Source organism: Rana temporaria, chromosome 4, assembly GCF_905171775.1.
Source record: "Rana temporaria chromosome 4, aRanTem1.1, whole genome shotgun sequence".
Taxonomy (NCBI): domain Eukaryota; kingdom Metazoa; phylum Chordata; class Amphibia; order Anura; family Ranidae; genus Rana; species Rana temporaria.
In genome coordinates, this window is record NC_053492.1 from 27,700,316 (window position 1) to 27,716,506 (window position 16,191).

The 16,191-nt window shown below is 44.9% G+C and overlaps 1 protein-coding gene across 1 annotated transcript; it reads left to right on the forward strand.

Annotated features, from left to right (window-relative positions):
- The first annotated feature begins 15,267 nt into the window (after positions 1-15,267).
- On the forward strand, positions 15,268-16,191 carry LOC120935576 (taste receptor type 2 member 40-like). Its single transcript, XM_040347624.1, has one exon. It carries the CDS (start codon positions 15,268-15,270, stop codon positions 16,189-16,191), a length of 924 nt encoding a protein of 307 aa, XP_040203558.1.

A 16,191-nucleotide genomic window follows, 5' to 3' on the forward strand; every position in this document is an offset into this window, starting at 1 on the left:
CGATACAATATTAGCAGGTATGCCATGAAGTCTCACAATCTCTCTTATGAAAATCTTTGCTGTTTCAGCCGCAGAAGGTGTCCCCAGCATTGGTAAGAAGTGCGCCATCTTTGAAAGCCTGTCCACCACCACAAAGATAGTGGTATATTCTTCCGAAGGGGGTAGCTCAACAATGAAGTCCATTGAAATCCTTCTCCACGGTTTCTCTGGAACAGGCAGTGGTTTGAGTAAACCCCAAGCTTTGGTTCTGCTACCCTTATGCTGAATACAGGTGATACAGGATTCCACGTAATTTTTACAGTCCTGAAGTAGTTGGGGCCACCAGAAGGTGCGCTGGAGGAGCTCAGCCGTCTTATGTATCCCAAAATGACCAGCTAGCTCATGGTCATGGCAGGACTTAAGAGCTGCTACCCGTAGCTGTTGAGGGACGAAAATCTTGTCCTTGTTCCAGAGTAAGCCGTCCCTTAACTGTAGAGTAGGATCTGGGGCTAAGGAACTTCCTGAAGAAGCCTGCTTGATTTGAGAGAGAAGGTCTCCTTGTAACATGAGAAAATTTCCAGGAGTAAGGATGGTGTCTGAAGATGAAGGGACTTCAAGACCACTGAACATCCGGGAGAGGGCGTCGGGCTTGGTGTTTTTCGACCCAGGTCTGTAGGTTATATGGAACGAAAAACGGGTGAAGAACAATGCCCACCTGGCCTGGCGTGGCTTCAGTCTTTTGGCAACCTTTAAGTACTCTAAGTTTTTATGATCCGTGAAGATCAGAATAGGGTGTGCAGCACCCTCCAGAAGATAGCGCCATTCTTCGAGGGCTGCTTTGATTGCCAAAAGCTCCCTGTCCCCAACATCATAATTCCTCTCGGCTTCTGAAAGTTTGCGGGAAAAAAAAGCGACTGGATGTAGGAGAGATTTGGACCCCTGTCTCTGAGAGAGCACTGCCCCGACCGCCACTTCAGAGGCATCCACCTCCAATGTATAGGGTAGGACCGGATCAGGATGCTTCAGGATAGAGGCTGAAATAAACAGATCCTTCAAGGTGACAAAAGCAGCTTGTGCCTCGGGAGACCACTGAAAACGGGTGCCCTGTTTGGTTAGACTTGTGATAGGGGCGATTATTGAAGAGAAGCCCTTGATGAACTTACGATAAAAATTTGCAAATCCCACGAAGCGTTGGACCGCTTTTTTATCGGTGGGAGCAGGCCACTCTGTGATAGCAGTGACCTTCTGAGGATCCATCCTGACACCTTCGATTGAGATTATAAGACCCAGAAACTGAATACTTTCTTGTTCAAACTCGCATTTCTCGGCTTTAGCGTATAGGCTATGTTGACGGAGCCGGGCTAGAACTCTTTGGACATGCTTCCGATGATCTGGCAGGGAGGAAGAGAAGACCAGGATGTCGTCCAGATAGATAATAACGAATAGATCAAGGTAGTCTCTAAATATATCATTTACGAAATGTTGGAAGGTGGCTGGGGCGTTGCACAAACCGAAGGGCATAACTAAATATTCAAAGTGCCCGAATCTGGTGCGGAATGCTGTCTTCCACTCGTCTCCGTCTCTAATACGGACAAGGTTGTAGGCCCCGCGGAGATCGAGTTTGGTAAAGATGACGGCTGCTCCTAGTCTCTGGAATAATTCGGGGACAAGAGGAAGAGGATATCTGTTTTTAATTGTGATCTTGTTCAAATCCCGATAGTCTACGCAGGGGTGTAGAGAGTGGTCCTTCTTCTCCACAAAGAATATGCCGGCTCCCGCGGGGGATGTGGAAGGACGTATGAAGCCTTTTTCAAGGTTTTCGTCAATATAGGATCTTAACGTGCCCAATTCCAGTTCTGTCAAGGGGAATATCCTACCAAACGGGATTTCTGCACCAGGTAAAAGTTCAATTGGGCAGTCGTAGGACCTGTGTGGGGGTAAGGTTTCTGCCCCTTTTTTACTAAAAACATCCAGGAAACCATGATATGCCTCCGGAACCAGTTGACGGTTTCCAACTTCAGAGTCTAGACACATTAAGGGAGATGAGGAAGCTGCAGACTCCTGGAGGCAACGTTGGCGGCAGTAAGAAGAAAGGAAGTTGATCTCCCCGGACTCCCAGTCAATCTGGGGATTATGAGTCTTTAACCAGGGCATTCCCAAGATAACGGGAAAGATAGGTGACACAATGATATCAAAACAAAGAACTTCTCGATGGTTGTTAGCAATGAGCATGTGTAAGGGGGCAGTTTCCTGAGTGACAGGGCCGGATCTGATGGCTGATCCGTCGGCTAAATGAACGGTGAGTTCCAAGCGTCTAGGTCGAAGAGGAACTCCATGTCGGGCGGCAAAGGAAGCATCCATGAAGCCGCTGCAAGCGCCGGAATCAATAATCACGGGTACTTGGACGTCCCCTCCTGGGAGCTGCAGAGAGATTGAAATTACCAGGTGAGTATCATTATTACATAAAGTAGATGAAAGGGTAGAAGGCAAGACTGAACACTTACGGAACTTGACTGGGCAGGTGTTTACATAGTGCCCGGATCCTCCGCAATACAGACAGAGATTATTGCGTCGGCGCCGCTGGCGCTCTTCCGGTGTTAGAGAGGGCCGCAGTAGGCCTAGTTGCATTGGTTCTGGGGCATCGGCAAAGGTCGATACAGCACTTGGAAGAGGTATATGCGGAGAGCTTGGTACCCGTGGCATCATCCATGTGGGTCGTGCGGAACCGGATGTACGTTCAGCACGCCGTTCCCTTAAACGTCTGTCGATCTGTACAGAGAGGAGGATGAGGGCGTCAAGCGTTGCGGGAATGCCCACTCGAGCCAGTTCGTCCTTTAATGAGTCCGAGAGGCCCGCACGGAACTGGTGACGCAGGGCAACATCGTTCCAGTTGGTGTCGGAACTCCACTGTCTGAATTCAGCTACATAGTCCTCTACTGCCCTGCGCCCTTGTTGGAGTACACATAACGCTGCTTCAGCAGTTGCCGCTAACTGAGTATCCTCATAAATAAGGTCCATGGCTTGAAAAAAGGCAGCAAGATGGTTAAGGCATTCTTCCTTGCGTTCCAACAGGCGATGTGCCCAGGTTTGGGGTTCGCCGGATAACAGCGAGATGACAAAGCCCACTTTTGTAGCTTCGAGCGAAAAAGTTCTAGGTTGTAGCGCAAAGAAAAGTTCGCAGGCGTTGCGAAAGGCTCTGTATTTGCTGCGGTCACCAGAAAATCTTTCAGGTGTGGGCACACGGGGTTCCGGTGGCAACATCACTACAGAAGGGGTGGCTGAAGTTCCGGATGCCGCAGGAGCGGTTGTAGCCAAAGTTTGGACGCGCTCCTCCAAACGGGTATAACCCTCTTGTAGGTTCCTTACAGCCGTAGTAAGACCATCCAGATGGCGGCATAAGTCCTCCATAGGAGACGCTCCCTGCGTGGGCTCGGTCATGGCTGACCAGTACTGTCACGTACCTGGTTGTAGAGCCCAACGTGCAGGGAGCGGCCTCTCGTAAGCCTCCGACCCAAGACCTACTGGTAGAATGGACAGAGGGTCAAGGGTCCGGAGGGACACAAGTGCCTGGTGGTAAAGCTGAGTAGTGGTCCAGGAATTGTAGCTGGTAGGTGTGCTGGTTCAGGCAGGTCACTTAAACAGCAGACAAGACGGTAGTATGGCACTTGTAGGTACAGAGATCAGGCAGGTAAGTAAGCCGGTCGGGTCACCGGTGAGTGGTTCAGGTAACAAGGAAAGTCCAGAGAATCGTGGTAGTCCAAGCCGGGTCAGTAATACAGGCGGGCAGCGACAAGCCAGGGATTGAGCAGAGCCGTGGTCAGGAAAAGCCGGGGTCAAAGGCGGGTTGCAGACAAGGAAGGTCAAGGAAAGCCGGGTCAGGTAAACAGGTGAATCAATAGGTAGCAGATGCAGGTTCTCAGGTAAACGCTGTAGACTGGTCAGCAAGATGGTGAGGGACTGACCAGTTTAAATAGCGTTTCCTTGGCGCCAAACGCCGTCAGCGGGCGCGCGCACTCCCGCGCCGCGCGCCGCGCACCGCGCACACTGACGCGCGCATGCGCGCGCAAACGCGCGCCAATGCGCACGCGCTGGGGCTGAATTCCCCTGACATTGACAGGACTGCGGAATCTCCTTTCATGACAGATGGGCTGGTGATAGGTACTCTGGTACTCATATGGGCTGGTGACAGGTACTCTGGTACTCAGATGGGCTGAAGACAGGCACTCAGGTACTCTGATGGGCTGGTGACAAGTACTCGGGTACTCTAATGGGCTGGTGACAGGCACTTTGATGGTCTTGTGATAGGTAATGTGATGGATGGTGACAGGTCCTCTTTATTAGGGAGGGGGTAATCAGTGTGTGTTGGTGTACACTGTAAGCGGTAATGAGTTGTTATCACATTCTCCTCCTCACACATGATCGGTGTGTGAGGAGGTGAACACGGTAACAGCTTGTTAACCAGGCTAATATAAGGATTATCCAGTAAAGGGAAATTAAACTAAGTATGAAAAACAATTGTCCCAAATATATAGCATGAGCTGCCATCAGCCTCTTTAAGCTACTCAGCAGAATGTTTCCCCAGCTGCAGCTCACTGCTCTTCCTCATGCCCATCCCTAGCCCTTCCCTCTCAAATGAACCAGGAACAATTTGGCCATTGCCCAGTTGGAGAATTAGCCCCACCCCAGTGGAGAAGAGTGTAGCTAAAAACCGCCTGTAGAGTATGATGCCCGGATAACTTTGTGTGCCCAGGACAGTGCCACAGTTAGCTCAGGGATAGGGCTTAAGACAGAAGCTATGTGGGAACCTGTTGTGGATGTACAGGTAGTCCAAGAAGGCTACAGGTGAACTTTGCACACTGTGGGCCGGATTCAGATAGGTTAGCGGATCTTTAGATCCGCGTAACCTATCTGATTTACGATCCGCCGCCGCAAGTTTTTGAGGCGAGTGCTTAATTCAGAAAGCACTTACCTCAAAACTTGCGGCGGCGTATCGTAAATCCCCCGGCGGAATTCAAATTCCGCGGCTAGGGGGAGTGTACTATTCAAATCAGGCGCGTCCCCGCGCCGATCGAACAGCGCATGCGCCGTCCGGAAATGTTCCCAGCGTGCATTGCTCCAAATGACGTCGCAAGGACGTCATTGGTTTTGACGTTTACGCAAATTACGTCCATCCGTATTCGCGAACGACTTACGCAAACAACGTAAAAAATTCAAATTTCGGCACGGGAACGACGGCCATACTTAACATTGGCTGCGCCTCATAGACCCAGGGGTAACTATACGCCGAAAAAAGCCGAACGCAAACGGCGTAAAAAAAAAAGCGCCGGGCGGTCGTTCGTTTCTGAATCGGCGTAACTCATTTGCATATTCCTCGCGTATACAAACGGAAGCGCCACCTAGCGGACAGCGTGAAATTGAAGCCTAAGATCCGATGGTGTAAGTCACTTACAGCTGTCGGATCTTAGGGAGATCTATGAATCAGGCGCATAGATACGACCGACGGAACTCAGAGATACACCGTCGTATCTCTTTGTGAATCTGGCCCTGTGCTGGGATTTTGATAAAACAGACAACGCAGCTGTATCCCAATCCCCTCCTGGATATTTTAAGATATACAGTATCTGACAAAACATAGTACACCCCTCACATTTTTGTAAATATTTTATTCTATCTTTTCATGTGACAACCCTGAAGAAATGACACTTGGCTACAATGTTGTGTAGTGAGTGTACAGCTTGTATAACAGTGTAAATTTGCTGTCCCCTCAAAATAACTCTCAACACACAGCCATTAATGTCCAAACCACTGGCAATGAAAGTGAGTACACCCCTATGTGAAAATTTCCAAATTGGGCCCAATTAGCTATTTTTCCTCCCCTGTCACGTGACTCGTTAGTGTTTCAAGGTCTCGGGTGTGAATTGGGAGCAGGTGTGTTAAATTTGGTGATCTCTCTCATACTGGTCACTGGAAGTTCAATATGGAACCTCATGAGGGGAAATGGCTAATTGAGCCCAATTTAGACATTTTCAGTTAGGAGTGTACTCACTTTTGTTGCCAGCGTTATATATATATATATATATATATATATATATATATAAATATATATATATATATATATATATATATATATATATATATATATATATATATATATATATATATATATACTGTATATATATATATATATATATATATATACACACACTATATTGTCAATAGTATTGGGACACATGCCTTTACTCGCTCATGAGCTTTAAAGTGTTGCCAAACCTAAAAACGTTAATGCATTGCTTGCATTAAGGTAAAAAAAGTTTTCAGTTTCCCTGTGCCCCCCATTCCCTGTGTGAAGGGGAAGAGAGGGAAGAAGAGATCAGCGCTGTACAGAAGCCATTGGCCCTTGCTGCTGTCAATCAGAGGAGGTGGGGGGGGGCGAGTCCCACTGTGTAAGTCTTTGGAGTGCAGCTCCATAGACACACACCTCGGAAGCGTGGGGGACTACCTCTCCCCATAGCCAGCGACTGGCTATAGTAGTCCTGCAGAAGAGGAGCCAAGATAGCTGCCGGGGACCCAAAAAGAGAAGAATCGGGCCACTCTGGGCAATACCACTGTACAGGGTAGGTAACACCACTGCGTAGGTCATTTTAATGAAAACTATTTTTTTTTTTCATTTAGTAACAATTTATTGGCATCCCAGTTTTAGTCCGTAGGGTTCAATATTGAGTTGGTCCACCCTTTGCAGCTATAACAGCTTCAACTCTTCTGGGAAGGCCGTCCACAAGGTTTAGGTGTGTGTCTAAGGGAATGTTTGACCATTCTTCCAGAAGCGCATTTGTGAGGCCAGGCACTGATGTTGCACAAGAAGGCCTGGCTCGCAGTCTCTGCTATAATTCACCCCAAAGGTGTTCTATCGGGTTGAGGTCAGGCCAGTCAAGTTCCTCTACCTCAAACTTGCTCATCCCTGTCTTTATGGACCTTGCTTTGCGCACTGGTACGCAGTCATGTTGGAATAGGAAGGGGCCATCCCCAAACTGTTCCCACAAAGTTGGGAGCATGAAATTGTCCAAAATGTCTTGGTATGCTGATACCTTAAGAGTTCCCTTCACTGGAACTAAGGGGCAAAGCCCAACCCCTAAAAAACAACCCCCCCCCCCCACATCATAACCCCCTCCACCAAATGAGTTGGACATGTGCACAAACTGTTGGCTCTATATAAATCCTGTATAGTAATAAGAACAACAATAACAGCAAGAAAAAGTCCAAGTGGTCAATCAATTTGGCCATTTTTGTTTAACATTTTTTTCTAACCTCTTTGCCTGACCTATGTTAAAATTCACTTTCTTTACATCTCTATATTTTTTCCATTTAATTACCAGGGATAGATTTGCATGTGGTTGATACAGCTCTGGTAGCATGCAAAAAAAAAAAAAGCTAGAAACTACAGATATTTTCCACGGAGAAAGCAATGCATGCAAATTAAACTCTTTTCTTGAATTTACATGTGTGATAAGAACAAGTTCTCTATATATCATTCGGTGTATCCTGATCATTACACACAGCCTATTACAGGACTCTGCAGCCAAGTCTCTATAGTCAGTATCCATCTGAAGGGAAGATCTAATTTCATACTATAGATTTCATTCTTAAACAGATATGTACAGCTGTGCTGTTGGCTGAGTGCTTTGTGGGAATCAAGATTAATGTCTTTATTGTGGCTGTTTATTCCGACCGTGTGTATGCCTCATCTGACTTTTTCTGTCGGAATTTCCAACAGACTTAGATAGAGAGCAGGCTCTCTATTTTTTCGACGGAAAAAAATCAGATCGGAAATTCCGATCGTCTGTAGCAATTCCGACGTGCAAAATTTCGATGCATGCTCGGAAACAATTCGACACATGCTCGGAAGCATTGAACTTCTTTTTCTCGGCTCGTCGTAGTGTTGTACGTCACCACGTTCTTGATGGTCCAAAGTTCAGAGAACTTTTGTGTGACCGTGTGTATGCAAGCCAAGCTTGAGCGGAATTCCGTTGGAAAAACCATCCAAGTTTATTTCCGACGGAAAATCTGTTCCTGTGTGCGCGGAGTGAGGCAAGGTAAAGGTTTACCAAAGCATCTCACCCCCTATTGGGCCTAATGATATGTGTCCATCCTCTACATAGGGGTTTCTCCTCTGTGTAGGTGACCTCTACATTTAGGAACAATATAAATTAAAGGCATTAAAGGGATCAGAAGATGTGGCCACAGGTACGGACTATGAGCCTTTAAGTGGAGTCTATTCAAAGATTTTTCAGCAAGTTAAACATTAAGTTTGAGGGGAACCAGATTGCTGTAGAAATTTCCAGTAGGTACGTTTTTGCCTATTGTTAATCATGCATTTCTGACCAAATTGTTAAGCCGTGATAACAGAGAAACATAAAAGATCAAATAGTCCATGAGGTTTGTCTTTTTTTCAACATTTTTTCTATATGCTGCAATTGTTGGAATACGTGATTTTTTTTCTAAAGACCTATGAGTTTATCCTCATGACACATCACAGGAAGCACCCCCATGGTTAACAGAGGACAGAATTAAAATTAGACTTAACATTAATAAATCATTGGGGCCAGATGGCTTGCACCCGAGGGTACTTAGGGAGCTCAGTCAAGTCATTTCCAGAACATTGTTCCTAATTTTTACTCACAGTCTACTGACTGAAATGGTATCAGCTGATTGGAGAAAAGCCAATATAGCACCAATATTTAAAAAGAGCCCAAAATACATCCCTGGGAATTACAGACCAGTTAGCCTAACATCAATAGTATGCAAGCTCTTAGAGGGGATGAGAAGGGACTATATACAAGATTTTAGTAATGCAGTAATCAGCATGGATTCATGAAGCATCATTCCTGCCAAACCAATCTACAGTATTAACCTTCTATGAGAAGGTGAGTTGCCATCTAGATAAAGGAAGGCCCGTAGATGTGGTGTATCTGGATTTTGCAAAAGCATTTGACACAGTTCCCCATAAACGTTTACTGTACAAAATAAGGTCTGTTGGCATTGACCATAGGGTGAGTACATGGATTGAAAACTGCCTACAAGGGTGAGTTCAGAGGATGGTGATAAATGGTAGAATACTTAGAATGGTCAGGGGTGGGTTGTGGGGTCCCCCAGGGTTCTGTGCTTGGACCAATCCTATTTAATTTGTTCATAAACAACCTGAAGGATGGGGTGAACAATTTAATCTCTGTATTTGCAGACGACACTAAGCTAAGCAGGGCGATAACTTCTCTGCATGATGTGGAAACCTTGCAAAAAGATCTGAACAAATTAAATAGGGGGGGTGGGGACTACATGGAAAATTAGGTTTAATGTAGAAAAATTTAAAATAATGCATTTGGGTTGCAAAAATATGAATTTATACACTGGGGGGGACCTCTGGGGGAATCTAGGATGGAAAAGGACCTGGGGGTCCTAGTAGATGATAGGCTCAGCAAATGTGATGCCAAGCTGCTGCTAACAAAGCAAACATTGGCATGCATTAAAAAGGGGATTAACTCTAATAAAATGATAATTATCCCGCTCTACAAGACTCCGGCTGCACCTAGAGTATGCTGTCTTGTTCCGGGCACCAGTCCTCAGGAAGGATGTACTGGAAATGGAGAGAGTGCAAAGAAGGACAACACAGCAAATTAAGGGTCTGGAGGATATTAGTTATGAGGAAAGGTTACGGACGCTGAAGTTGTTCTCTCTGGAGAAGAGACGCTTGAGAGGGGATATGATTTAAATTTACAAATACCGTACTGGTGATACTGGTGACCCCACAATAGGGATAAAACCTTTTTGCGGAAGGGAGTTTAACAAGGCCACTCATCAAAATTAGAAGAAAAGAGGTTTAAGATTAAAGCGGTTGTAAACCCGCATCAAATTTTTAATTTTCTTTTCTCCTGTAAGGCAAAAGTCATAATGAGCTAATATGCACCGCATATTAGCTCATTATGAAATACTTACCTAGGAACGAGGTGTGTAGCACTTACCTGGTCCACACCGAGCAAGATTTCATCTTGCCTCGGCGTGTCTTCCGGATATCGCCGCTCCAGCGCTGTGATTGGCTGGAGCGGCGATGACGTCACTCCCGTGCGTGCGCGCGGGAGATTTAAAACTCGGCAAGGTCCGGGGGCTGCCGGTCCTTTCGCCGTAGATCCCCCCTGCGCATGCACCGCGGCACATTGCGAGGGGAATATCTCCTAAACCGTGCAGGTTTAGGAGATATTCTCCCTACCTACAGATAAGCCTTGTTATAGGCTTACCTGTAGGTAAAAGTAAAAAAAGTGGGCTTACAACCACTTTAAACTACGTAGAGGGTTCTTAACTGTAAGGGCGGCAAGGATTTGGAATTCTCTTCCACAGGCGGTGGTCTCAGCAGGGGGCATCGATAATTTCAAGAAACTATTAGATAAGCACATGAATGACCACAACATCTTTTTTTTCAACCTCACCTACTATGTAACTATGTAACTATGTGTACTATTTAATTACCATGAGCAAATTTACAAGTGGTAAATACAGTTTTGACAGACTGCAACTATCTAAAAAAATAAAACTCTAACCAGCACATACATTTTCCATGAAGTTAGCAATGCATGCAAATAAACCACTTTTCTTGAATTTACATGAGCGACGGGAGAAGATTCTCTATGTAACATTCAACATATCCTTCCTGATCTCTAGACACAGCCTACTGCAGGACTCTACATCCAAGCCTCTGCATTCAGTACCTGTCTGGGAAGGAAGATCTCATTTCATACTATGGATTTCATTCTAAAGAACATATTTACAGCTGTGCTGTTGGCTGAGTGCTTTGTGGGAATCAAGATAAATGCCTTTATTGTGGCTGTCTACTTGAAGAAATGGAAGGAACTGAAATCTCTGGACACCTGTGACAAGATCCTCACCTGTCTGGGGATCTTCAGAAGCTTTCGCATGCTCTACAGTTTAATATATTTTTTACTCATAATGTATTTACCTTGGTTGATTCAATTACATTCTTTTCTCTTAGCAACTTTAGTGATAACTATGTTTTTGAACCTCGCCAATCTCTGGATCACCACTGTCCTCTGTGTATTTTACTGTGTAAAGATTACAAACTTCAGCCATAAATTATTCATCTTCCTGAAGCCCAGGATCTCCAGACTAGTCCCTTGGTTATTAATGGCATCTCTTCTGATATCTCTGATTTTCAGTTTTCCAGCTGGTTGGTGCATTGTTCATGTAGAGCTACAAAACACAACAGTTGGTGCCATGAACAATATGACCACTCCTGATGTTTTGATACTAAATGGTCACAATCGATTGATAATTTTCTTTGTGCCCTCCTTATTGCCATTCATAATATTCTGTGTTGCAGTCAGTCTATTAATTAAATCTCTTTGGATGCACAGCATACAGATGAAAAGCAGTGGGACAAGCTTTGGAAACTCACATTTAGAGGTCCACTTCAACGTCGTAAAGAGTATGGTCCTCTTCTTATGCTGTCAAATGGTGTTTTTTGTAAGTGCTTGTTTTACTGCATCTGAATCGCAGCCTAGAGGCAGTCCCTGGAAAGTGTTGAGCAGCATTGTAATAAATGCACCCACATTTCTCCACTCAGCCTTTATCATAGCAAGCAACTCAAAACTAAAAGAGACATGTCTAGAACTGTGGCATGGTCTTACAACATGTGCAAAGACATAAAAGTTCTAACAACTTGGATTACTAACAAGAGGGATTGTTTTAGGGGTCATGTCACCCCAACTCCTATATACTGTATCTAAAGTCTGGCAAAGTCTTTGCCTAAATCTCCCTTTACATCTACTGGCTCCAGCCATCGCTGCAAGATCTTACTCTGAAACTAGTGGAACTACAGTGCTTTTGTTCTCTATATAGCGGTGGTATTGGGAGGAAGACGAAGAAATGTTCTGCTGTCGAAGCCCTCACGTGAGGGTAAAAGACGTCAGGCCAACATTTCTTCTTTATCTCTCAATCTCTATCTACATGATATCTACATTATACATCTATCTCCATGCTGCAGCCACCACGAAAGAACTTTTCCTCTTAAACTGGAGGAACCAAATTGCCTTCCTTGGCTTCACAGCAGTGGTGTTGGGGAGAAGACCAAGAAATATGTTGCAGTTGAAGCCCCCAACTGATGGTAAAAACCAGTGGGTGAGTCAATCACCAATATCAACCTCTAAGGCCGGGTACTAACGAGCAAACATGTACGATGAAACCGGTCCGTCGGACCGTTTTCACCGTACATGCCTTCCAGAGGGCTTCTGTACGATGGCTGTACTAACCATCGTACAGAAGTCCGCGCGTAAACAATACGCGGGGCGTGTCCGCGTCGTCACCGCGACGATGACGCGGCGATGACGCGGCAACGTGGGCGGGCCTGCCATTTAAAGGCTTCCACGCATGCGTCGAAGTCATTCGACGCATGCGAGGGACGGCGGGCGCTCGGACATGTACGGTAGGTCTGTACTGACGACCGTACATGTCCGAGCGGGCAGGATTCCAGCGGACGGTTTTAAAACACGTCCAGGAATATTTGTCTGCTGGGAAAAGGCCCGGCGGGCAAATGTTTGCTGGAATTCGGCCCGCTCGCGCCTACACACGACCGAACATGTATGCTGAAACTGGTCCTCGGACCAGTTTCAGCATACATGTTTGGTCGTGTGTACGGGGCCTAACAAAAATTTCAACTGAATGAAGCCCTCATCATAATTATTCAAAATATTCCCTTTCTGATTTATGCCTTTTTAGCATGTTTTTTTTCCAAACATTTAAAAATGACAATGTACTGTTTAGTTTTAGACAATATTTGAATAGCTACTAATATTATCAACAAATTGTGGAATTTTAACATAGAGGGTTAGCTGATTGCCTTTGGTGATCAAGACATTATTTTATATTCAGTCATGTTGGAGCAAAATTGGATCTTTCTCCCTTCCTATGGATCAACTACATGTTCTATGGATGCAATCTCTGTTTACAAGCTATAAAGAAATGTAGGTCTTGAGCCTTCATAATTCTTCCAATTTTTTTTTTTTCAGTTTCGTATTTGTTGCAGACAATGTACTGTTTATCTCTACACAACTCAATGACTACTAATATTTTTAACAAACAACATTGAAGAATGTTAACAATCAAACATATCTGATAACCTTTTGGGGATGAAGACGTTTTTTTATTTTCATGTTAGAGCAAATTAGACCTTATTTTCTCTTCCTTCGGATCTACTCCACGTTCTAGGGAGGCAATACTGTATATATTATTATTTTTAGTTGAACTCAATGAACAGGTCCCTAAACACTTATTATGGCAATAACTTGCATATAAGCCTTTAAAATTAGCACTTTTGATTTTTCACGTTTGTGTCCTATAGACTTTAATGGTGTTAGCATGTTCCAACAAACTTTTTGCCTGTTCGCATGTTCTGCTCCGAACCGAACCAGGGGGTGTTCATCTCATCTCTAGTGCTAAGTAATAATTACATAAGTCATGTCAATTATCACTAGGAAACATTCTTTTATACCGGGTAGACCATGGAGACCACTCTGCTTGGGCTATGTGGCGATGGCATTTCCTTGAAGCAAACATACATTCATAGTTACTGTTCAATTGAGTAAGAGTGTGGAGGGAGACATCCCGTACAACCCCGGCTCGGAGACCACTGCAATGGAGACAGTGGTGGTAAGAGCACAGTGAGGTGAAGGTGCCTGTTCCAGGCCTTGCTGCAGTGTGTAAAAGAGCCAAGAGGAAGCTGGAACCGCTGGGCAGGAAGCAGGGGATGCAGGTCAGCAGAGCTGTGGATGCAGGTCAGCAGGCTGGCGGGTGCAGGTCAGCAGAGCCGTGGATGCAGGGCAGCAGAGCCGTGGATGCAGGACAGCAGAGCAGCAGGTGCAGAGCAGCAGAATAACAGAGTCAGACAAGTCGGGTCATGCACATCAGGGTAAGGCATAAACGACAGGCAGGAGAATAGTCAGAGTCCAGGCCGGGTCTTATCAACAGGTAATCAGGCAGAGAACTGAGCTGGGTCAAACAAGCCGAAGTCAGGACTGGAGATAGAAGCAAGGTCAGGAAGCCGGGTCATACACAGGAACAGAAAGCTTCTCACTGAAACAGGAACACAAGGAATGGACGCAGATCAAGCCGCAAGGTGCAGCATTCCTAGAGCGTCTTTTATAGACTGTTGGGCGCCAAAGGTGCGTCTAATGCGCGTGCATGCGCACGGGCGCTCGCAAAGGCCATGATTCGCACATGTGCATAGGTGCGTGCGAGGTCAGTGGTTCACGCATGCGCATAGGCGTATGCATACAGAAGCGGGCAGAATGTCCCTGAGAGAGCCAGTTGCGGGTGATAGTCAATTTAGCTGATAATAGAATATGTATAACAATGCCTCTGAATGTGAGGGGGATTTTCTTGATCCCTAAATTTAAAATGGCAAGTTCTGGTGAGAGGGCCAGAGATTTTGCTATCAAACTGGAAAGACAGTAACAGGGAAAACAAGCTGGCATTGCTGGGATAGATACAGAAAGTTTGCAGGTTTGTTGATCAATGTCAGTTAGAGTGAGGCAAGGTAAACGTTTACCCAAGCATCTCACCTCCCTACTGGGCTTAATCATAGAGATCCATCCTCGACATGGAGGTTCCTCCTCTACATAGGTGACCTCTACAGTACAATTAAGCTCAGTAAGGATGAAAGACTCTAGATGGACCATAGGATGTGACCACAGGTGCGGAGAGGGATGAGGAGAAGCCTTTATGTGGAGTCTATTCAGAGATTCTTTAATAAGGTAAAAGTTTAGTTGGAGGTTGCTGTAGAAATTTTCAGTATGTCAGTTTATGCCTAGTGTTGCCAATGATGCTTTATTGACAAAATTGTTAAGCAGACAATAACAGAGAAACAGCAGAGCGATGGGCAAAGACAAATTAGTCCATGAGTCCATGAGGTTTGCCCTTTTTTTAAACTTTTCTCTTTTATATGTCTATATGTACCATTTAATTAACACAAACACATTTACAAGTGGTAAATACAGTTTTGGCAGACTGCAACTTTCTAAGAAAATAAAGATCTAGACAGCACATATATTTTCCATGGAGAAAGCAATGCATGCAAATGAAACACTTTTCCTAAATTTACATGAGCAAAGGGAATGAATTCTCTATGTAACATTCAGTGTATCCTGAGCATACACTCAACCTACTGCAGGACTCTACAGGCAAGTTCTACAAACAGTACCTGTCTGGGAAGGGAAAATCTCATTTCATACTATGGATTTCATTCTGAAGAAGATATTTACAGCTGTGCTGTTGGCTGAGTGCTTTGTGGGAATCAAGATAAATGTCTTTATTGTGGCTGTCTTCTTGAAGAAATGGAAGGAGCTGAAATCTCTGGACACCTGTGACAAGATCCTCACCTGTCTGGGGATCTTCAGAAGCTTTCGCATGCTCTTTAGTTTAATATATTATTTACTCATAATGTACTTTCCTTGGTTGATTCAATTACATTCTTTTCTCTCAGCAACTTTAGTTATAGGTATGTTTTTGAGCCTCGCCAATCTCTGGATCACCACTGTCCTCTGTGTATTTTACTGTGTAAAGATTACAAACTTCAGCCATAAATTGTTCACCTTCCTGAAGCCCAGGATCTCCAGACTAGTCCCTTGGTTATTAATGGCATCTCTTCTGATATCTCTGATTTTCAGTTTTCCAGCTGGTTGGTGCATTGTTCATGTAGAACTACAAAACACAACAGTTGGTGCCATGAACAATATGACCACTCCTGATGTTTTGATACTAAATGGTCACAATCGATTGATAATTTTCTTTGTGCCCTCCTTATTCCCATTCATAATATGTTGTGTTGCAGTCAGTCTATTAATTAAATCTCTTTGGATGCACAGCATACAGATGAAAAGCAGTGGGACAAGCTTTGGAGGCTCACATTTAGAGGTCCACTTCAACGTTGTAAAGAGTATGGTCCTCTTCTTATTCTGCCATGTGGTGTTTTTTGTAAGTGCTTGTTTTACTGCATCTGAATCACAGCCTAGAGGCAGTCCTTGGAAAGTGTTGAGCAGCATTGTGATGAACGCTCCCACATTTCTCCACTCAGCCTTTATCATAGCAAGCAACTCAAAACTAAAAGAGACATGTCTAGAAATGTGGCATGGTCTTACAACATGTGCAAAGACATAA

Bases quoted from the DNA above. Each gene is read 5' to 3' on its own strand.
- LOC120935576 (XM_040347624.1), top strand. From the start codon at position 15,268: ATGGATTTCATTCTGAAGAAGATATTTACAGCTGTGCTGTTGGCTGAG.